At 44.1% G+C, this 24,161-nt stretch overlaps 1 protein-coding gene across 15 annotated transcripts in view; it reads left to right on the forward strand.

Moving 5' to 3' along the window:
* The first annotated feature begins 348 nt into the window (after positions 1–348).
* Appl (amyloid-beta-like protein) overlaps positions 349–24,161 on the forward strand; it is a 51,470-nt gene continuing 27,657 nt past the window's right edge. For 13 of the 15 annotated variants that reach the window (XM_017142731.3, XM_070218872.1, XM_017142733.3 and 10 more), the window contains exons 1-2: positions 349–447; positions 1,534–1,861. In XM_017142731.3, coding sequence (XP_016998220.2) covers positions 1,784–1,861 — 78 coding nt within the window. In that variant the 5' untranslated portion in view covers positions 349–447; positions 1,534–1,783. Of the gene's footprint in view, positions 448–636; positions 794–1,533; positions 1,862–24,161 lie in introns of those variants that run through there. The other 2 variants (XM_070218870.1, XM_070218869.1) reach the window with 2 other exon arrangements.

The following is a 24,161-nucleotide window of genomic DNA, read 5'->3' on the forward strand; positions in this document are numbered from 1 at the left end:
TTTTAAATCCTTTCAAGTGCAGCAGGGGCAAACCACCACATAAAGTTACCGCGCGCGGAGTTCGAAGAAATGATAACAATTCCGTTCCGCCGGAAGTGCGTTCGCTTAGTTCGGAACCGCTGGCGGAACCGGTTCCCGGTTCCCAGTGCAACTGGCACCCTTTTCGGACTTTGAATTTTGAATTTCGTTCCGAGCACCTGCTGCTGCCTGCTGCCCATTTCGGCTGGCACATTCCACAGGCCACGGACCACGAAGCAAGTAGCTCTGCCAGCGATTCCACTTCCACCCCCGTTTCCGTTTCGGTTTCGGTTTCGATTTCGCCCTTAATATCGATTCCGGGCACGCGCTCTGCGACTTTCGGACTGTCAGGACATTCGATTTGGAGGCAACGAGTCCGCCGAGCAGCCAGCACCACTCGCAGTCGTTTGTGAGCGTTCGCAGCGCCAGGTACAGCCCACATCCATAGCTCCAGAGCTTCAAACTCGACTCGGAGAATCAGAGATTCCGCTGGGAAAACCCCTGGGGCTGCTGCTGCCTTCTCCCGCCTTCTCCCACAATCACAATTTCGAGAGAGAGAGAAAGAGAGAGAGCAGAGAACCGCATCACTGAGACACTGAGAGACCGAAATCAACCGAAATCAACTGAAATCACTGAAACAAAATATAAGCTAAAATACATTTTTTTTTTGTTGTTCCAAGTGCAAAGTGTTAAAAAGAGAAAACCCCAAAGAGAAACAAAGAAGAAGAAAGAAACGAAACAAAAAGAAAAACCTAGAGAAACAGCCGAAAACAAAGTGATATAATCTTGAAAAGAAGAAAACTAAAACTAAGCCGATGCCAAAAGTGGATTTGTGGTGCCAATTTAGCTGTGTGCAGTGAGGGGGGAAAATGGGGGGAATCGCAAAGAGAAGACCTGCGCGGAATCAGCGAGAAAGTGAGAGAGAGAGAGAGGGAGAGAAAGTGCGCAGAAGCCAAACGACGACGTGGTTACGAGGCCTTTCCTTCGAGGGGGTGGACAGGCGGTTAGGGTGGACCTGGGTGGACCTGCGTAGGAGCTGCCAAGAACAGGGGACTTGGACTTGGACAAGTGACATGGGATCCAAGCGGCTGCAGCTGACAGCTTTTCTAAGGAATTTCCACTTTCCACCGAGTATATCTAAATACCATGCCATCTCGGGAACCAGCGAGTGGGGACAGATAGCAGCGAGTGCGCTCTCTCCTTTTCCCTTCCCCTTCCAGCACGTTGCTCATCTTAGACTCTCTTCTACTACGTTCCACAATCAAATACTACGACCACACAACCACACACACACACACACACGCTGAGTTTTCCGAGTTGACATTTTTCGTGCATAGTTTTTGGGGCAACGGCGAAAGGAAAAGCGCTTCGCGGTGGGGCAGGCAGGCGAGCTAACCAAACCAGCTAACTTGGGCACCGCAAATCGAACAGCAATCAGAAATCAGAAGGCACAAAACCCACAATTCCTAATGAAATTTTCTTGTGTTTTTGATTTCCTGTTGCCTGTCCAAGCAGCAAAGTGTTAAACGAACAAGCCAACAACAAACCAAATACAAGTTAACCAGAAACAGAGAATCTGAAAACGAAATCCAAAGCTAAATTGCAACCCAGACGAGCCGCAAAAAGCAGCGGTAAGTTCAGAGATTCCCGTCTGAGATTCGCTGAGAAGCAGAGCAGACAGGAGCCGAGTTTGGAGAGACAGGACACAAAGGAGTCGGAGTCAGAGTCACAGCCAAGGACAAGGATCTCAAAAGGAGTGCGAACAATGTGCGCCGCGCTGCGTCGTAATTTGTTGCTGCGGAGCCTCTGGGTCGTCCTGGCCATTGGCACCGCTCAGGTTCAGGTGAGTCACCAAATCCACACACCACACACCACACACCATTCCACCACCACAGTCCACACCATTCCCATTCCCATTCCGATTCCCATTCGCATTCCGATTCCACTCCACATTCGATACAATGCCACCTCGAAGGAACGAAGGAGTCGGCCGAAAGACCCGAAACACAGAACAGAACAGAACACACAAGCCAAAAACCCGAAAGAGCACACTGAGGCGAAATATAGCTCAGAAAATATCTCAATAATAGCTCAGTTTTAAACAGATATTATTATAAATAATAACAGATATAATAATAATAATAAAAATTTATTGTGTCTGACGACTAACAAGACGTGGTCAACTTCTTAATTTCAAAGTATTTTTTAGATATTTTAAATTTTACACAAATTTTATTGAACAATTTTTTGTATAACAAATTTTGATATTTACTGTTGTCATTTTTATGGTACATACTAAGAGAAACACAATTTCTACCTTCTGAAGTTTTAATATCCCTTTTTTACCCAGTGAACTTAACTATTTCAGAAATTTTTAAGCCCACCACAGATTATATTAATTTGTTATAATATTTTTATCGATTCTTTCTTACATGAATGTAAAAATCTGATAGAACTTCAAACGTTATATGATATTTCCTTATACGTCCGACAAAATCAAAGTGATATGTATTAGGTTTTTTTTCTGCGTGCAATAGCAATACAAATCCCAACCACACACACTCACGCACACACGCACAGGGCAAGAGACAGATACACAAACACTTGAGCGGGTTTCTGTTCTCTGTGTTTCTGTTGTGGCCGTGGGCTAAGCAGCCGCGCAAAGTATGCTACGAAAAATGTGCCATCGCTTAGCAGTGCCGCTCGAAGGGGGTTTCGGAAGGGGTTTCGGAAGGGGGTTTCGAAAGGGGGGGGGGGCGCTATCTCAGCCCTTGCCAAAACTAACCAACACAAGGCGCGAGTGTGCGCAAATATTGGCTTAATTGAACCGTTTTCTTTTCTCTGGCTGGGTTTTTCCCCGTGGCTTTTCGGCTTACACAACCGCACAAGCAGCAAACAGCGGAAAGCCCAAAAACCGAGAGCCGAAAACCCAAAGACCCCGAAAAACCGAAGGAGACACCAGCTGACTCCAATTTGCATGCGAAATAAGCTGAAAGCGGCAGCGAAACTAATGAAGGCAGTTAGGCATTTTGATTTTGATTTGGCACCCGTTGCGCCGGGGCAATTATCATGGAAATTGAATGAGTGGTCAGGTCGGGTCATCGATTGGTGGGCTTTGGGCTTTGGGCCCACTTTCCAATCCCCATTCAAGCCTAGGAAAATCCCTCAATTATTGCTACGGCACTCAGCACTCCACAGTTCTCTCTCGGCATAATCCTCAAATTGTTCTGAGGCTGGTCCTGCATTCATCAGTGGGATTCCTTCCTCTTCTCCTAGGAGCATTCATCAATTCACAGGCACAGACACACGCACACCCACACATGGGCTCCTCGGATATTGTTGGCTTAAACTGAAATGCTTTTTCAAATCATTTCAAAACAATTTCTTGGCCGACCCACAATCGACGACGTGCCTGGCCTTAACAAATTTCCTTTACGTATATTCCTTATTTTTCCCTTAAATAACTCAAAGCAATTTGCCTTGGCAACGGACAGGCGGACAACGGACAACGGACATTTTGTGGCGAAACAAAAACCTTATCAAATTCATATACATGTACGGTTGCGAAGCAATTGAAAAACGAGTGCAGGAGCCGGCAAGAATCCTGGAGGATACGGGGCCAGCAATCCCAGCCAGGGGAGCAGTTAAGCTGCTTTATGGAGCCGAAGCTGGAGCCCTGCTGCCCTGCCTTTCATGGCTTGTGTTTTGTATGCAGGCTGCAATTTGTTTTGCCCTTCTTTCATTCTTTCTTTCACTCAATCTCCAGCCATCTGCCCCCTTTGTTTGCCTGATACTTTAATGCCGCTATTCATGCTAGTTCGCTGTTGCCGGCAATTTATGACTGGACTATCCGGGGACCTGGTCAGCCACCCCCGATCCATCCACCCTGCAACGTGAGCCACCTCCTCCAGTCAGCCGTCACCGTTATCAGTGGCACGCATCGCTGTCGTCATTTTTGTGGTCGTCGGTGGTTGCTTATGTCGCTTGTAGCCACCTTTCGCCTTTCACCTTCCCCTTGCCATTTTAATTCACACGGAGAGAAAACCAGATTCAATAGATGTCTAAAAGTATGCAATGAAATAGTCCTGGACTTTCGAAAGGTCAGTGAATTGTTTTCATTGCATACTTTTAGACACCTTTGTAAGTGATTTCATAGCCTCGTTAAATACTTACCTATTTACCTTAAAAAATGTGAGGGAACGTTGTATAATTATTATACAATATACATTTGAATGAAATAATTTCTTTTTCTCCTGTGTAGCCTTCTTACAACTGGTACCCTAACCCCTCTTATCAGTCTTGCCGCCCCCATCCCCTTCTTTTTTTTTTAGCTATCCTCTCTCTGCTTGCATTTTTTCTGTGCTTTTCCACATTTTTCTGTTTTTTTTTTGAAGGACTTTACGTTCGCATGTCTGACTCATCCGCAAGGCAAAGTACAGGGAAGGGAAGGAAAGGGGGTTCGCAGGACTGCAGGACTTGCAGGACTGGCTTACAATGTGCAATATGCCCGAGCATCTCCCCAAACACTCGATTCCAAACGATGTGAACCCCCGCCCCCTTTCAAACCGCCGCCCCTGGCAAAGGGAACACGCAATCGTCGCTGCCAAACAACCCATACAAAGTCCCTTTTCTGCACAGAGAACAGGGGCTCACACAGAATTGTGGGTTGAGAGGGGGCGAGAGAAGGTGGTCGGGTGTCGTTGGCCATTTGATTGTCGGCTGGGAACTGCAAACTGTCGGCCAACTTTAGTTACCCACCCTGTTCCTTTGGAACCAACCTCCCCCCACAATTGCACTGGAGTCAACTGAATTAGTCGGTTCGCTGCTCGCTGGCTGATAGAAGACAGAGGCGTACGAGGGTTGGGGGGTTTTAGAAGGGGCATGCATAACCCCCCCCCCCCCCCATTGCGTCACCCGCTGGGCATGGAATGAATCATGCGGGAATGCGATCCAGCCGCCGTAACGGAATTTCCCACAGCCGCAAAACTTTTCTGGAATTCCGCGTTTCGATCCAAAAATATACACCACTCTGCACTCTTCAAAATGCGGCAGGCACAATCACAATCGCAAATATAAAGTATCAAGTGTATTTCGAACTTCAACTATATGGCATTTACAACTCGATAGTGTTACAAATGCACTTGGCTCTTTGATATCGCGAAAAAAGTATTGTATTCAAGTGATTTCAGTATTAATTGAAACTAAAATAATATAATAACAATGGATTATGCAGAAACCTTTAAAGATACCTATTTTCCAACTACTCATTACCACAACTTTTTTGACCAGTGTGGTAATAGAATCTCTGCCTCCAGGGGTGTCGCCACATGGGGTTCTCGCTGCACTGACCACACTTCGTGATTGGGTTAAGTTTTGGTTTCAATTGGGTTTGTAGTTGGTCAGCCGTAGTAAGTCATTTACGCAGTCGCATTTCTCCCCTTTCCACTGCATCCGAATCTACATCTCTCCATCGCTATCTCTATCTCTATACCTATGATATGTCCAGGGTCCTGTGTCCTGCGACCCGTTTCCTTTGTCATTTGTCAGTCTGAGAGTTGTCCACGTCCTGTCCATCGTTCATTAGTTGTGGTGTCGATGTCGCACACATATGCACTATATATGTTATGTGGGAAAAGATGGAGCGGTTTGGTTGGGTAGTTGTAACTGTGCAGTGACCCCGACTTCCCTGGGATTCCCCGCCAGGACCTCCTCCTCCTCCTTTTGTCTGTCCTTCGCAACTCGTTTGGTTTTGTTTCGTTTGGCTTAGCTTTCATGTTGGCTCAGTTCGTATAGGATAGGATAGGTTCCGTTTGGTATAGGTTTAGGTTTACGTATTAGTCCTGGCCATAAGTGTCCACCCCATTGAAGCACCCACCCCATCTCTTTCCCATTCCCGTATCCTGTTACAAAGCATTTACGCTTCAATGATTTTTTTCGATTATGCATTTTGCTCATTTTCATTTCAACGTTGACAAAGGCAAAGGAAAAGGTAACGGCAACGGCAAAGCTAATGTGGCCATTGTCTGTGGATCTCTGTGGATGTGTCAGAGTTGCAGGAATTAGGGTTAAGTGCTCCTGCCCAGCAGCGATGCTCTGTCTTTGGGGGCTCTTGAAATCGCAGGACACCCTCGAGTGGCAAAAGAGAAGGGGGTAGGCCAACGTGGGTCAACAACTTTTATCCGGCAAGGTGACGACTTTCCAGCCCCGCTGATAAACCTGATAATGATGATGACGATGATCATGATGACGATGACTCACAATCGAGCAAATGAACCAGAATGAATGACAAACGTAAACGAAACGAAATGAAATGAAACCAAATGAAAAGAAATGGGGGACGACTGTCCCTGTCCTTCGGGCAAAGAGGCATAAAAATGTCACTGGCGGGGCGAGAAGAGGCGAAAAGAGGGGAAAAGAGGGGGCGGGCCACAAAAGAGGGTTGGCAGGGGTTAGAAATAAAGCCTTAAGGTGGAAATAAGGGGCACAGGTTGGCAGGGAATAAATGTATGGTTAAATCAAGGGTAAATGAGATAAGTCAGGAAAGGTTTGAGTTCGATTTAGATGAACTGAGGTATCTAGTAATAAAAACCGAAAAAAGGTAGATTGTTCTTGGCTCTTTCTAATTTATGAGTTCTAAACTGTACTAAAACTGTAGTTTAATTAAGAGATAGTCAAGTGTTAGCTCTATAATATACTTCAAATTAAAGGATTACAGTCTTTTTTGTATTCTTTATACTCTCTAATAAGCCCTAAATATCCCTTTACCTAATTTATGAATACTAAACTGTACTAAAACTGTAGCTTAATTAAAAGATAGTCAAGTGTTGGCTCTTTAATATATCGTAGATTAAAGGATTAGAGTCTTTTTTGTATTATTTATCCCCAACTTGGACCCAAACTAACCCAAAACTATCGCTTACCCTGCACCAATCACTGGCATCCCGGCGAGAAAGAGGTGAAGACCATCGGGAAAAGTTGGCCAAGGAAAATGGTAGTGGCAGAGTGGAGTGATTTGGGGTTTTCCTTTTTGGAGGAGGTGAAAAGCAAGGCCTGCAGAAGTTGCGAATATAAAAAGTACCCCTTCTCCACCTTCATTTTTCCACTATTTGTGTTGCACGTCTTTGGCACAGCCGTGCGGTAATGTTTTATACATTTGTATGGCAAACATTTACGAGAGGGAAAAACTTCCCTAGTCGAAAGGAGAAGGAGGAGGATGGGGGCGGCGGAGGAGGGAGGGGGCGTGGCAGCGACAACGTGCCGGGCTAAAATTGTGGCAGGTGCTTGAATTTGGCATTTTGTTGACTGAGCCTGAACGACTTTTCTTGTAGCCTGTAGTCCCCCTTTTCCTCCTGCTTTTCCTTCTCTTGGCTTCTTGTGTTCTACTGTTATTTTCCTGCTTGCTGTTGTTGTTGTTGTTTTCGCTGGCACAGCCGCATGCATTATTTGTTCGAGTGGTTTGGTAGAGAGGAGTGGGAGGAAGGAGGTTTGTAGGAGGTTTAGAAGGTGTCACCCGCCGCCTGCCCAATAGTTCGTTGCTGATTTCATTTGAAAAGCACGAATGGCACTTTCCCAATCGAAGAGCTCCATCCCCCTAACCCCTGGCCTATAGTTTCTCGAATGGATTTGGGTTAGGTTTGCCATACGCTGCGAATAAAGCCCGACTCGAGTTGACTTGACTTTTCCACTCGAACGAACGGACTCAGGATCCGGGAATCGAGAATCACAAATGGCAAACAGACGCTGAGAATTCGAGGAGGAGGCCGTGTGGAGCATCATTATCGATGGTGTCATTAGCAATGAGCATCGCATCGCATCGCCTCGCATCGAGTGGCTTCCTTATGCTGGCGATTGGATGAATGGATTCGGTTAGTGAGAGTGCGGTGTCCTTGGAATAAATCATTCAGATTTACTATGCCAAGGAAGGCGCTTATTTATGGGGCTGGGATAAAATATTTACGGGAAAGGTTACGAAAGTTGGCCCAAGTAAGCGCTGTTGGGCTATAATTATGCATTTAGAAATAAACATTTAAGCCGGAAAACCATATTTCGTTTGGGGATTATCCAAAAGCCTATTTTGCGACCGATCCTACGCATTCTGGTCTCTTTAATCCGGCTTTATTAAATTCCGGATCAATTGTGGCCACCGCGAAAAATGCCTGAAATTCCTTTCTCTAGCGCCCACTTTTGGATAATCAAATTTGGCATGCACAACCCGTTCCTACATATATATATATAGTGTATATATGATATATAGTATATGGCCAAACAAGCTGCTAATTACGTGACCCAATTAATTCTAAACACACGTCGGGGGGAAGAGGAGGCAGGGGTCACACATTTTTGCTGGCTTTTCAAATGATTTTTCACTGGCTCTCCGTTCCTTCTGACCCTCTGCTCGTATTTTTTCTCTTTTGATGCTTTTCATTTGTCGACTGCCGTCGACATAAAAATACAGAAATACTGAAATGCGAAAACCGAAATGTTTATTTGAAATGTGCGCCAGGAAATACATTTGCACTCCCCTTTTATCCTCATCCTCATCCTCTCCGCTTTTCCAACAACATTTAATTTTGCTGCCTTTTTGTGCGGCACGGAAAATCCAATTTTATTTGCATTTTCATTAACAGCAAATAATAAAACGGAAATATGATTTTTATGCCATTGCCATGCCGGTGGAGCCAGAGCAGCTGGTTTTTCCACCCCAGCCTCCCGCCTGCCACGCCCCCCGAAACGCCCACTTCCAGGCCATTACAGCGTGCATTTCCGTTTTTTGGCTTTCAGCTCCTGCCACCCACTTCCTCCTCCCAATCCGGCTGCCCATCCTGCCATCCTGGGCCGAACTACTCGTCCTTCGCTTCCCCTTAACCTCACTTCCCTTCGCCATAACCTCACTTCGCTTCCCCTTAACCTCACTTCCCCGCGCTTGTTGTTGCCGGGTGATTATAAGCAATTTGTGTTATAAAATCGCAATATTGCATTTTCGGCTGTGTTTTTCTTTGCTGCCTCCTCCATTTCCCATTTCCCATTTCCCATCCTGGCCAGCTCCTTTTTTTTTTTTTGTTTGTAGCCCATCTGAACCAACAACCCACCTGCACCTCCCTGCACTTTCCATTTTCCACTTTTCTGGCCGATTCCTCGATTGGATTATTTTTCAATTGGCAGCAGAGTTTTCGCTTCCTTGGATTTCCCTTGGAGCATAACGAGTTTGAATCATTCAATCTCACAGCCCCCGGGCGAAATTGCATTTCCCCGGATTTTAAGTGCAGGAAAGCAAAAAAAAAGAAAGCTGGCAAAAGTGCCAGAGAGAGAGGAAACAAGGAAATGTGATCAAATATGACCGAAGTTCCTGCGAATAGTCTAATAAACTGATTATAGTTAAGCAAGAGGTTCTACTTAAAGCGGTAAACAAATAATCCATACATCCTTTCAGCATTTTCCTTTTGAACTCTACTACCAACTGCGTATATCTGCATCACCATTTATTCAGGGTTCAATCAGAGAGCTCGCTCCTCGATTCACCCATTAAATCGGGGCCTGAATCGGACGTTTCCTCATTTTCCACTCAGTTATTCCCTGCATTCATTCGTTCACTTATTCATCCCATGCTCATTTCATTCATCATTTGAGTGCTACGGATACCCGGCGGACCACCTCGCTTGACCTCCTCTTTCACTTCCTCTTCATCGTATTGCCCATTCCGTTTTCCACTTTTCCCATTGTCAATCGATGATTTCCGGGAGAAAGTTGCCCAACTGCGAGCGACGGCGAAATTGGCGAGGGCAAACAATGAAAGCAAATCAAAGGCCAAAAACCCCGCAAAATCCCCCGCCGGCAACTTCGTTTGACACTTTAATGCATCCGCACTTGCCCTCAGATATCCCTTCTCTAGTCCGCAAGTCCTGTAGTCCTTGCTTTTTGGCCCTGTTCCTGGTTCATGTCCTGGCATATTCCCCAAATCCCATTTGGCTATCAGCACGCCGGCAGTCGCAGATGGGTGGGGTGTCCTTTTTTTCCAAGGGGGAGTTTCTCATTGCCTGTTTGTCAACTCTGACGCCCTGCGATCCAACAAACCATTTGAGGGCCATAAAAGTGGGCACCGAGTGCCTCACATGTTTGAAACGAGGGACGGGGGTGAAGCGCAATATTTGCGACATAAAATTCGCTATTAAATTAAATTTTATTTGCACATTCATTCAAAATACAACAAAATATGCCCCAGCACGAAAAGCGTGCTAAGAAAAATCTAGCGTATAGAAAACGACTAGACGAAATGGAAAATGGAGCTCGCCGCCGTTTGCTGCAGAAATTGATTCGATGTCAGATTTTATGACCGCGTTTGCAGATAATGAAATTTATCCGCACCGACAGCCAGCGAGTGGGATAAATAAACAGGGGCGGCGGTGGTGAAGAAGGGGTTAGACAAATGGATAGACGGTTAGTCAATTCATTCACTTAGTCACTCACTCATTCAGCCAGTCAGCCAGTCAGTCAGTCAGTCAGTTGTACGTGCAGACAGCTCAAATGGCAGGAGCAAGGAAAGTAGGGATACGAATTCGGTTGAGAAATGATTAAACTAAACAAATGGCAAATGGCAGGAGCAAGTCGGACAAAATATGCGTGTTTATAGCCGCATTGCATTCGAATGAGCTGGGTTACTGATGAATGTGGTAAATGAATATTCAGCAGGGCAGATGCAAATTCAAAGCTTTTTGTGTTTATTGAACAATGAAGTCTCGCAAGTGAACAGCAACCACACCCTGGAACTTGTTTATAGGAATGATTTTAAAGAAATCTTATCAAAGGGTGTAGCAGAAATAACTAAGTATTTTTCACTGCATACTTTTTGACACTTTTATAAATGATTTATTTATTTATCTAAAACTTACCTAGCATTTTATGGGATACTTTTTAAATAAATCTATTTAGGCGTGTCTTAGAATTCTCTAGGAAGTCTCTAAGAGGCTGCAACAATATATTTTAAATGAGAAAGTATTTTAAATGACTTTTTTGACAGTCTAACAGAGGTAACCCAAAATAACTCACAAAAGTGGTAGGTATTAAAGTCAAGTTTAGTATTGGATTTAAATAAATCGAAGTTTATGGCCCTGCCATTTGTCTCCCACTCACCACTCCACAGGGAAGGAGCAGGGTTCCATGGGTTCTAGGGCCATGAATCATCTGGCGCTGGGGTCAAAGGGACCATTGCACATGCCAGCGCTTTGGCATGCAACCACAGAATGCGATCCAAGTTCCTCTATCCAGGACCCTCCGTCCTCCGCCGTCTGACGACACGTTCCAGAGTGGAATGGAGAATGGAGGATGGCGGATGGAGAATGGAGAATGCAGAATGGATCCAGAGATGGAGTCGGAGGAATGTGCGTTATAAACCCGGGGTGGTGAGATAACGCATATTGTTTTTGGGCCACCCCAATCCGCCTTGTTGGCCTCGTCTCACTTAATAAAATAATGTTGTATGCGTTGCGGCGCATAATGGCCGACCCACACACACACATGGCACACACAAACACAACTGCACTGGCGTCTCTATTAAATTCATCTGTGCCACCAAATTGCCACAGCAGCAGCAGCCAGCTAATGGCCAGTCTGTCTGTGTCTGTGTGTGTGTCTGTGGGTGTGTGTGTTTATGCCTTTGTCACTTGGGTTCTATTAGGCACAAGCAAACATCTGTGTGTGTGGGTGACTTGCTGTACTTTATCGTTTAAATATTTCGAGTGCCACAGCGAGAAGGCGAGAAGAAACAAGCTCATTGCGTTGTCTGCCATGCAGGGCACATAATCTGTATATAGAGCCCTTGGATGCGACAATAGCACCCCGAAATCCATACCCCCAAGCGAAAACCCCCCCTCAAACATACCCCAAGCCATGCCCGACAAGACAAATTTTTAGTGCTGCCTTCAAAGTAATGACTTTTTAACGTCTCGCATGCGCGATTCCCACAGTCTAAGTACTTGGCGCCCCCGGGTGGACAGACCACATGTGTGTGTGTGCGTGTAAGCATATATAGCTTGAGTAGTAGTGGGTAGTGGGTAGGTAACCATAAAAGTCAATTGCCATTTAAGCGCTGATTTGTGCGATTTATTGATTAATGCCGCCTGCCAGAGACACACAAACTGTACCCCCGGCGGCGATACACGATTACCGCATTTTTTTTCTCTTCGCTTTTTATCGATAGTTACTTGGTACATAATCGAATGTCTTCATCGATGCCTCAACTCAATGCCCCGACTCTACTCAACTCGACTCGACGCACTTTATGAACTGTTCGAGCGGTAAATTTGATGATGTACCACATTTGACCCAAAGAAAAACCCGCTGGCTCACTTTTATTATTACATTTCTGTGTGTTGAGCAAGGCTTATGGGTCAGAGTGTGTGGGTGTGTGGTGTGGTGTGGCCAGCCAAGCAGCAAACGAGTAAACTGAGTGGAAAAGATAGGTTGGGAATTATAAATTTATAAAAGGGAGGGCAAGGAGGTCGAAGACGACCACGATTGAAAGCATTCCCTGCGGTTGTGGGTGGCTCGAAAGTTCCCATTCGATTTCGATTTTGTTTTTAAGCCACTCGAAAGTCGAGCAAATCAAATACACCGACCCCCCTTCCTCCGCAAGCAGCTGCCACGCCCATGGACGGAGCCGGAAAAAAATGTTTGTGTCGTAAATAAATCGGACAAAAAAAAAGGAGAAGGGGGAGCTGCGCACAAAAGTATGCTACAAAATTGTTTAAGCGACCTATGTGTGTGAGTGTGTGTGTGTGTGTAGAGGGGGGAGGGGTGAGGGGGGTTGGTAGGTAGACCGAATCCCAACGTAAATAAAACTGTATTGATATTGAGCCAGCCTTTCGCCCCCCAATCTCCAATCTCCTGCTGGTGTCACATTATGGGCGAGTAAAAAATATTTTATCGCAGGCAAACCCTTCACTCATGCATATGTATATGTTGGATCCGATGAGTGTGTGTGTGTTTAGTTTTCACACACACATACAGGAAACTGGAGTTGGGGCTGGAAATGAAAAAGGACCCTCGAAGGCTCACAAATACTGTGATTGAGTGGCGACTGCATCTGTTGTGATTTTGCGGTTGACAGTCGAGTTAATTTACCCACCCACCCCCCAACCACTTTATCCTATATCCTTATTCGGGGGTGGGGAGGGGAGGGTGTGGGGCGTCAATCGCTTTTTAATATCCCTTCTCAATGATACGGAAAATTAAGTGGTTAACACTGAATGTCGGGCAAAGATCTGCTTTAACCCCCGCAACTTTTGTTGCCAACTGTACCCGTTGTTTTCTGGACTTGAAGATGATGAGGGACTGGCGACCTAATGATATTCCGGAATTAAACCCTTGCGGGCAGGGTAAATCGATTGTTTCGAGTAGCTGGTCATGATTGGTAATCAACTAAATGTGTGTGCGTAGCTTTAAGGTGCTTCAAGCCAAATAAATTCTCAGTTCGACTTTGTAATTCATAATCCAAAAGGCATTTGGCAAGCATATCAATATCTTTTGTTGAATCGCCAGTGCGACTGCAGTTTTGATTTGATTTTATTTAAATTAATCAAAGGATAAAAGCAAATATTGAATGGCCACTTCGATAATCGATATGCCAGTGTTATGACCCATCTGACCTCTTATCGAAAGGCAGCAAAGGCAGAAGGCAAAGGAATGGCCAGAGCCAAAGCCAAAGCCGTAACCCCAATCCAAATTCCCAACTAAAACCCCGAAAACCCCGAAAACCCGAAACCCTTGTGCATGCACATGTGTGCTGTTCTGTGGTGTTGGCAAAATGTTGATGTCGACGTGTTTTTAATTTAAATTTTTGCCCTGCACGATTCGGCATTTTGTTGCTGTTTGGCTGTTGCCACTTTTGCTGTTTAGTTATTTCGCCTATTTGCATTTATCTTTCGGTGGTGGTGGTCTTTTCCCCTTGGCCGAAATAACTTTTGGCCACGATTTCCCACTGCGTTCGAATCAAGTGGAAAGTGGAAAGTGAAAAAGTGAAGAAAGAAAGAAGGGCCAGGCTAAAATATGCATATATAGTAGAAACAGAGAGAGAGAGGGATTTCCCCGACTTTGGGTTCCCTGATCTGGGGATTACGAATTGGGGATTGGGGATTGCGGACTCATCTTTGTATTCATAATTGAAATGAGTTCCCTCCATTTCCCCTTTCTCCATTTTGAATATAAACTCAATCGGGTTTTGAGTTAAATGTTTTTGGGGTATTACTTTTTTTTTTTTTCTTGTGGCTTAGGGTGTTCTGAGGTCCAATGGCCTGGAAACACGAGCAGCTAAAGATCTAAAGCTGAAACTGAAACTGAATCTGATTTTGAATGCGAATGCGAATGCAAATGAATGCTCGACCTTGTGCTGGCCAGCGAAATAAAAGAGTGGGTGGTGTTGGGTGTTGTGTGTTGCTTGGAATGTGGCCATTGTGCGAGGAAAAACTATTGTCTGTTTCTGCCTGAGTGGGTGGTGAAAAAAAAGTGTGTGTAGGGGGAGTGCCTTGGGCGCAGCGCAACTTTCTCAAGAGTTGCTAATGCTTGAGCTTTATCTCTGCTCGCCTTATGGGCCTCCAGGGTTCGCTCTCTCTTTCTCTCTCTCTGCAGCCCCTTTTTAACAACCCCCCCACTCATTTTCTCCCTTTTCTCTCTGCTGCGCTCCGCAATGTTTGTTAAACTTTTGGCCTTGTTGAGGAAAATACATTTTTGGCAGCCTTTTAGCCCGGTAGCAGCTGTGCAAAGGGAGGGGAAGGAGGTTTGAAGGAGGTTTTCCAGGGGTTTGGGGGAACGGCACCCACCATTGCCACCGTTTTTGTGGTAGGTTCTCGATGCCGGCGGCAGATTTCACCACGCTTCTCGCATGTGTCGAGCTGCCTCTGGCCAACGAAAAAAGGGGGTAAAAGTTGGTCAGGAGGGTGCGCTGACTGACTGCCAAGTGGGTGGTTCAATGGGTGGCTCTAAGCGTCGACAACATCGTTGGCTGCTCGTCTATTTTACACAAATTATTTTGAATTTATTTCGGTTTACCTGTCCCTGTCCCCGGGCATCCCCATCCTACGCCCCTGCCTTTCTCTACCTGTATTTTCAGTGTGTAGTATACTTTTCTGTGCTACAAAAAGGTTCAAGAAGCAGCAGAAACCAATTTCAAGCATTCATTCAAGACGCAACTGAGCGAGAGAGATGGCTAAAGGGTGTCTGTGTGGGTGGTTAGGTGGGTGGTTAGGGGGGTTTGCCTGCCTCTGGCTCTTTTGCATAGTGACGACAGCAACCCACCCTCAGAGGGCCCCACATTCCCCGCACGACTTTGAAATACGCTTCAAATTTACTTTGATATCCTTTTAATTTGTTGTCCTCCCTCCCCGCCTCCTCCTTTTGCCCCCCGCTTAGTGGGTGATGAATGGAACAGTAAACTTTTGTTATTCTTAACCACCCAACCCGCCACCCCCCTTTCAACCGCCGCCTTTGTGGGTTAGCAGGGTTTCAATGTCTTAATTAGAACATTGTTTGCTGGAAATTTTCAACTTGTTAGAAACGAGAGATAGAGAAATTCGGGGGGGGGGGGGTATTAAATTAGAGGTGTGGAAGAAGGAGTTTTCGGTAGCTCCTGGGATTTCCTGGGAGAGTCGGAGTAACTCAAACGCCCCCCTCCCTGGATCATAACTTTAATTGCAAGGACACTTCAGTTCGGAGCGAAGAATTCCCTGAGCTGCATTTACAGCCGCCCCGAGTGATAGTTTTCAAACTACCCCCCCCATGCTATAAAATCCACTGAGCTCTCCAGCGATTTCAGGACGACTTCGCATATGTGGCACAAAGTTGTTGAACCCACCAAATTGCCAAAAAAAAAAAAAAAAACAAGAAAAAACCAAGCAATCCAAGACAAAAACGAAGAGTGGAGTGGAATATCGATTTTATTTTATTGACACGAAAAATTGCGCCTTGAAATATGCAATGCAAAAGTGGAAAATTCAAGCCAAGGAGCAGGGGTGGGGGGGTGCTCGCAGGACATGTGGAAGTGGAACAACAACAGCAGATAAGAGTCATAAAAACGCACACTCAGGGGCGGGGGTTTCCAAGGGGCTGCTTTGGGTATTTCTTAACTCAACAAGGAAGCACAAGGGGGGGGGGGAAAGGACGAGGAGGAGGGGGAGCGACAGAGGGAGACGACACTAACGATTATGATGATGACGACAAAAGCAACGAGGAAGCAGCATCCAAATACCCTTCCAAATGGAGTTTTTTCTCCAACAGGATTATGGAAAATCATATTAAAAGAACAACATGCTAAATTTCGCTTGATTTAGTTGCCAAACAATCAATTCCCTCCACTTAAAAGTTAAAAATAAAATCATATAAGTCTGGTAGAATTTAAAAGAACCCCTTCAGAGAAATTATTTCAAAAAAAGTTTATTTTAAAAATTTTCTAAAATGGGAAACCGGAAAACTGAAAAACCAACTATTGACGACAAGATGAAGGCTAAAGGCAAACGAACGTCAGTGGCAAAAATGCCAAAATAAATGACACTGCGACAAAGTAAACTTCCTACTTGCCGCCCCCCCTAAAACTTCCCCTTCGCCACCCCTCATCCAGCCAGAAATGAGCAACAACAAATATAGACAGAGAGAGCGAAAGAGGGGGAAAAGAAATTACGTGTTGGATTCGCTCGTTTTTTGGTCTTTCCTTACATATTTTTTTCCCCCTCTTTGAGGGTTGCTTTTCTGTTGTTTTGGTTTATGCCGCTTTTTTTCTGTGTTATTTGTGGATTTGAAGTAATGCAGACTTTACAGATTACAACAAGAACAATGAAGACAAGAAGAAGCATAAGGACAAGATGAAGGCGGACAAACAAAAGCAAATCCAAAGAAAGCCATTCGAAATGCTTAATGAATGAGCCGAGTAAAGAAAAAAAAAACAGAACAAAAAACAGAAGAATCACAGCCAGAAGAAGGAACAACAATGGCCAGAAGACAAGCAAATGCGAACAAAAGGACGAGGGATGACAACAAGGCGACAACTATAAGCCGCATAGGCAACCCTGTCATCTTGCCAGCCAAATGCAATTGCAGGGGGTGAAAGGGGGTGGATTGAAGGATTGGGGGGATGAAAAAATGGGCCACCCATTCGCCTGATTGGGATTTGCATCGCTACGATTTTCCAATCCAACAGCTGGCAGGGGATCAAGTGCGATAGAAGAAGCCCTGAAATCGTGAAATCCTGAGCCCCCGTCGATTGCTATATCGATTGCAGTGCCAAACAATCGCGCAATCGGTGGCATTTCATTAGCCGAGTGCATTGTGTGTGGTTATACATAGTTGGGAAGTATTTTATATTAATTTTCATTGCTTTCCAAAAAATGTTATAGAAATTATTAATTCTTTTTTCAACAAAATTTTATATTGTTATCGATAAAGCAATAATCGTGCCTGTAATCAATCTTTAAAAATGCATTCCTGATTTCTCTCTACGAAAGTGCCTCATTTAGCCAGAAGCTCTTCAATTATGAGGATCATAACAATTCAGGATTACCGTCTCACTTCTTTTTCTTTCGTTTTTTCGTTTTTTTCGTTTTCGTCAAGGGCTTAAGGGGATTCCCACAAAAGTCGCTGGCTGTGTAATTTGGGTGCCATTCAAAGTGTCCGAAAGCTGAAATTGCATATTTCGCCATTATGAACTTGTTAACGCTCCACCCAACCAACTAACTAACTAACTAACCCTACAGAATCCCTCTCCCCCCTCCACTCTTTCTGCTCTTGGAAGGCGTCACTAAAAATTACGTCAATTAAAGTTAATTGTGCTAATTTTAAACATTTCGCCTCTTTCGCCCTTTTTCCGGTTCTGGTTTACTTTGCCATTTAATTTTTTTTCTGCAGAATATGCACAAATATTTTTGGTGGAAAGGGGGCGTGGCGTTTTTTTTTTTTATTATTTTTTTTTCGGGGCGGTGGGGGCTTAAGTAAGAAAACAAAATGGCGTCAAGCTGACAAAAGCAACAACAGTAGAAGGGGGGGGGGGGAAGGGGGGGTTAGGGGCAAGCGCAGCTGGAAAAGTTTCTGTTTAGTTTTTTCCTCTCCACGAAAATGAAGCTCGTTTACTTTTATCAAAATGAAGTTTGTTTTTCCTACTCTCTCGCCGTTGCTGATTGTGCGCATAATGAGGGGGGAAGGGCGGGGGGAAATAGGGGGGCTTTCCAGCTGGCAAGGATCATATCCTGGACCAAGCAGGACCTGCAGTGGACAGCGAAATGTTTAAAAAGTTTTGTGACCTTTGGAGGGGCTGGTTGACAGTGGAGGGCCATTCAAAGTTCGTGTGCAGAGGTGTGAAAGCTGACAGCAAAGTTCATAAAAAAGGGAGCAATTTTAATTTATATTTTATTTACACAAAAGGGGGAGTACAAGGGGATAACCATCCAATCACTCAAATTGAAAGTGAGATGCAGATGCAGATAAGTTAGCAAAGGGTCTAAACTCTGAGGTGACCAAAAATCGAAAGAGAAATCTCCTAACAACACCCACAATTCAACCTAACCTCACTCCACCCAAACCACTCAAGGACAAAACCTTGAAGTAAAACTTTTGCCTCGCCCCCCACAAAAAAAATCCATTTAGAAGGTTCTACCACCACATTTTATAATGACATTGCTCAAGGAAGCAGAAGAGGGCGACAAAAAAAAAAAAGTAAGAAAGGAGCACAAAGAATTACGCAGGAGCATATGAAGAATTTAATTAAAGTTCATTTGCCCTGAGCTCCTCCATAAAAATAAGGCGGATAAGAATGCGAGGAGGGAAGTGACATTTCCGGCTCAAGTAATTGCAGTCCTCAGACAACCACGCCCCCTTTCGGGTGACCCATTAACACGCGTATCCAGGGGATTCAGCATAAAAGCTTTTGCTGCCTACCGATTGTTATCGATTTTCAATAACTATTGAGGTGTGCCCGAGGTGACTGTACCTGCCTTGTACAGATTTTTCAATTCTTAAATGTATTAAGCAATTAATGGTAGTTGCTTTGACTTCAAAATATCTAGTATCTGGTATCTATTATTATTTTTATATTAGTATAATGCTGCCTATCGATTGTTATCGATTATGAATGATCAATAAGCTGACTGTACTTATCCAAGCAATTTTGCCACCTCTGCTTAGACATCTTCAGAGCTTTTAGGCCTTAAACGCTGGCCATTAAGTGAAGTCCTCCGACTAGCCTGACTTTTTCCAGCCACTTATGAGCAATTAGAGTGAGATAATGCAGCTTAATCCTCTCCAGCTGTTATCGATTAATCTGCCTCGATTGCTCGACTCCTTTATCCAGCTTTTTCCCCAGCAGAAGTAGCAGCAGCACCCGATGCACTTAATTAAAATGTCTCAGGACTCACCCATCTCACTCCATCACTTTAAGTTATTTCGATACGCATCCTGGCAAAATTCGATGGCATAAGTTTCCCGCTCCTTGTCGCTAATCTTCTGGAGGAAAGAAAGGCGGAAAGGCGGAAAGAGGGAGGGGGATTTTCAGCTGGGAAAAAGTTTAAATTGCATGTCTATCAATGTGTGTGTTGGCAACACCTTGTCGTTGTCAACATTTTTCCCCCATCCCTCTTGCTCTCCCTCTTTCCTTTTTTTTTTTTTGCCAAATTGCGCATACGCCCCATGTGGCGGGGAATGCGCTCGCTTCTGTTTGTAATTTATGCACGTAAGTCACGCCCTTTTGGCGCCCTTTCTCCCATCGCTTTCTCCGCCCTCGCCACCCCTTTTCCCACTGCAGTTTCGAATGAACACATTCATTGACTCTGCAGAAAAAAAAGAAGCGGGAAAAAAGAAAAAGAGCGGGTCGAGATAATGAGAAAAACGTAACAAGAAAGCAAAGCGAGGCAAAGAGATTCGCAATACGACTTCCACACAAAAGGAAGAGAATCGTGGAAAAGCTGATTTAATGAACTAGGTAGCTTACCCATCTACCCCTTCCCTTTTCCACCTATTTTCCACCTTCTTCCGCCATTCAATCATGGCATTTATCTGGTGAATGTGCTCCTAAACCCTATGCGTGTGTGTGAGTGACTGTTTGAGTGCCTGAGTGTGTGTGTGTGTGTGTGACTGGCCAACCCCTTTGATAATGAGTGTGTGCCGAATGCCTCGACGCCTTAAATCGACGCTTATCAAAGCGACTGCGATTCATTTTCCCACTCAGTCTCAGTTTTTCGGGGAGTCAGTCTGCGTCTGATCCTTTTCCATTCCGTTTCCCGCCTGTTTTTCCCTCGCTTTTCCCCCGTAATTTTCCCCCTGCTTTCCCAACCCAGTTGTTGTGCTAGCAATTATCCTGCATGCCGTAGTTCAAAAGCGATTCAGGGTCTTATGGGTAGTGGTACTAGACCTAATCGCAAATGGGTCAACATGGAATCCACTGCGGACTGCAGTTTTCAATGGGCAATCAATCAGCGGGAAAGCGATGACGATTTGTAGCACACAGGCTGCCATTTATAAGGGCTTTTGGGCTCTTCTGATCTTCGTCGAGTTAGGGCATATGGTAAGGGAATTCCCAAATTCCTTGTTTTTCACCTGAGCGTATGGGTTACATCATATTTTTTTCGGCCAAAAAACTGCGTCTTTTTTTTGGAAATTCAAAATTTCGGTTTTTGACAAAAATATGAATATTTTTGCTGTAACTTGGCCAAAAATGGTCTTACACAAAAAATGCATATTGTTTTGAACAGGTAACAAAATAATAAATAAATCCATGATACTTTCCTTACGATTTTGAAAAATTACAATTTTTGCCAATTTAAATTTTGTTTTATAAGGGGGTACATCATGATTTTTTGCGAAAAATGTATAAAAAATAAAATGTCCAGGTTTAAATGCCAATCGATTGGAAATTAAATCACGAGTTCAGAAAGGTATGACAATCCATATTTGGATTAATACTTCCATTGTTACGGTAAAAAAACTAACTATTTTTTTGTGAAAAATTGAGATCTAGGTTTTTGGTAAAAATATGAATTCTTTTGGATGTAAAAATCATTCAAATCCTTTATTCGGAGTATTAAAACACTGAGTAATTTCCCAATGACCTTATGGTAAAATATTCTGATTTTCCGAACTTCAAGAGGGGCCATTGAATCTTTGAATATTCATACTTTGAGCTGTGATATTGTGATACCTTCGTCGTATGATATGTTTTTACCTTAGTCCATAAACAACATCATTATTTGCCGTAGTTGGCAAGACATAAAAGCCTAAGCCCTGTTGTTTGGCACATGAATGGCTGGAAACCAGAGAAGTTTTGCTATCTGGGAGGTACACATTCAGAGTGCCTGCGATGTAGTACAATCCCAACTTGATTGCCACTGGATCCTGACAGCCACACAAACACAAGCACCCACACTCCTGCCATCAGAATACCACCCACCACCCACTCTTCAAATCCTCAATCTGCTCGAGCTTCCAGCAAGAGGATATTCTATTCTAAAGGGCATAAATTATGCACACAAATTTGTTGCTGGCTGCGCCATTGTTGTTCTTATTGCCGCCCCAAGCTCCTCGGTTATTAAATACCGGATAACACACACGAAGTTCGAAGGACGAAGGACGATGCAGGACTTGCTGCCTCTGCCTTTGCCTTGCTGATGATTAAGTATCTTTTCGGCTAGGTAAGATACATAATATCCCGAGAATCTTCTCTTCTCAGCAAATTGAAAAAGCTTTCCGTTTGGCTTACGCTCGTGCGATTAAAATGAATGCGAGTAAAAAGGAGTTAAGGACGATGGGTGGGCGGTAGGCGGGGCTGTAACTGTGAGCCATGAGAAGAAGATGGCAAGTGGAATTAGTCGCTGTCAGTCGGAGCGTGTCGGTGTCGGGGCGAAAACTTTTCTCCTTTCTCCGGCTTTTGCCGCTTTCTCCCAGCTGCGAAGCCATTAGCTCCAAGTGTTGTCGAAGTCGCCATCTTGAAACACGCACGAGTCCTGCCCCGCCCACCGCCCCCTTCGCTTCCTTTGGCTTCCCATCGCCTGAGCTTCCAATTTCAATTTGTTGTCGAGGCCAGGCCAAAAGTTATGCCAAAAAGTATGCAAGCAATATACTCATGCAATCTCTGCAGTCAGAAAAATAAGAGGTTGCTTCATTTCCCATTAATTTAACTTGGGAAATCTCTGCTTAGTTTAACGGAAATTAAAAAAAAATTTAAGAGAATTTCCTCTACGTTTGTAGCATCAAAAAAGAATTATATAAATATCTATTTTCATTGCTTTGGTGATAACTAAAACCCCTTCAACATAATTCCAATATTTAAATGGGACTTTTTCTTTCAGTGCACACATGCATAGGCTGCTCAGGATAGAAGCTGCCTGCTCTCGGCAGGAGTCACTTAATTAGTTTTCACAGTTAATTGAATTGCAATGGTCGCCCGAAAGAATGCAGCACTCCATCCTTCAGCCTGCTCTCTCCCTCTCTTTCTATAAATCTCTCTGTCCCTTTTTCTCTCTGACTCTGGAATTTTCACCAACTTTACCCATTTTCCTTTTGCTCTTTCCCATTCCTTCCAACCACTTGCCTGCCATAATTTGTTGATTAGTTTTTTTTTTGTTGTTTTGGCAGCTTTATTGCATTTTGGCCAAAACACCCTTTATCCCCAAAAAAATGTTTTGTGGCCAACTGTACTTATTTAGAGTACAGCTGTCTGTCCTGTCTATATGTCTATCTATCTCTTTTGCCCCTGCACTTTCCGGCCTTGTTTCGGTGGCTTTTTGTGTAAAATTAATCATATTTATTATCGAACGAACGCTTTAAGCCTCAGCAATTTGTGGCCGGGATTAAAATGTTGTTAGCCAGCATTTTCATTATGGCTGCAGCATACATATGTACATGTCCATACATATTTGTATATATGTATGTATGTGGAAGCTCGTCGAATCCCCGACTCTTCTCATTTCTGCCCAGCTGATCCCCGCTTGTAAGCGCATTAATGTTGCGTAATTTTTGTTGATTGCCTTGCTGATTCAGCGTTAATTTTTCAGTTAACTTCGTTGCGCATGGCTTTCCCATTTGCCATTTCCCTTATCCGAATTTCGGTTTTCCGCTTTTCCGCTGGGCTAAAATTGGGCGAAATAGTGGTTAAAGTTGGGGCGAAACTAGTGGATAATTTAGTTGATTGCCTCAAATGCGATATGGTGGCAGAGCTTTTGGGTTTTCGAGTGGGTTTTCCATTTTAATTTAATTTCTTGCAATTAAGCTTGCATCAATTTTATGCATATTATTATTTGTAAATAATTGTATTCTTTGGGTAGTTGGAAAATGCGGGTCCTAACACATAAATATACATCTATCGTTAGGCTACTTGCTGTAGAAAGGAATCATTTAATTTGAAACCCAAATGAAGTCCTTTGGCCAATGGCCAGTCCATTAACCATCAAACGTAATATACCAGAGCACATTAAGTAATTTCCCCATCTTTAAGACTCTGATTCTACCTTTTTTTGTCTTTCTCTCTGTCCATTCTCTTCCATGAATCATTGCCAATTTTTTTTTAGGGCATAAGAAGAGGAGAGAAATAGGCAGACCATCGATTAACTACATCAGGCCATAACAAATGAGTTTTCAATTGTCATCTTGGGCCATTAAACGCACTCCTACACAATTTCCCTGACCATTTTGCAGCTCGCACTCAATTAGCTGAATAAAAAATCGAAATGAAATGAGATGAAGTGAACTGAAATGAAATGAAATGAAACGAGTGGAGAGGAGAGGAGAAAAAGGACCTGCAGCAAATCGACGAATAATGAACCGCACAAGAGAGACATTCAAAGTGGCTGGAGTGCTGGAGTGACCCAAATTATTTGGGGTGTACGAGACTGAGGAATAGAAATGGAGATAGATAAAGGCGTCAGTGGGAATCAAGCATTATGCAAAGAGAGTGCAGAATGCAGAAAGCAAAACGAATCGAATCGCATCGCATCGCAGTGAGGCAGCAAACTTGAGTAATTTCATTTCGGGGGCCAAAAGTTGTATAATTGAAGAGCTATAGCTCCTGCAGGAGGTAGCTATGCCAAATCAATTAGGTGGAAGGCTATGATAGATAGATATATAGATAGAGAAAAGGAGAGAGAAAGATTGGCCAAATGCAGTTTACGATAAAAGTGCAAAAA

This window comes from Drosophila takahashii, chromosome X, assembly GCF_030179915.1.
Source record: "Drosophila takahashii strain IR98-3 E-12201 chromosome X, DtakHiC1v2, whole genome shotgun sequence".
NCBI lineage: Eukaryota > Metazoa > Arthropoda > Insecta > Diptera > Drosophilidae > Drosophila > Drosophila takahashii.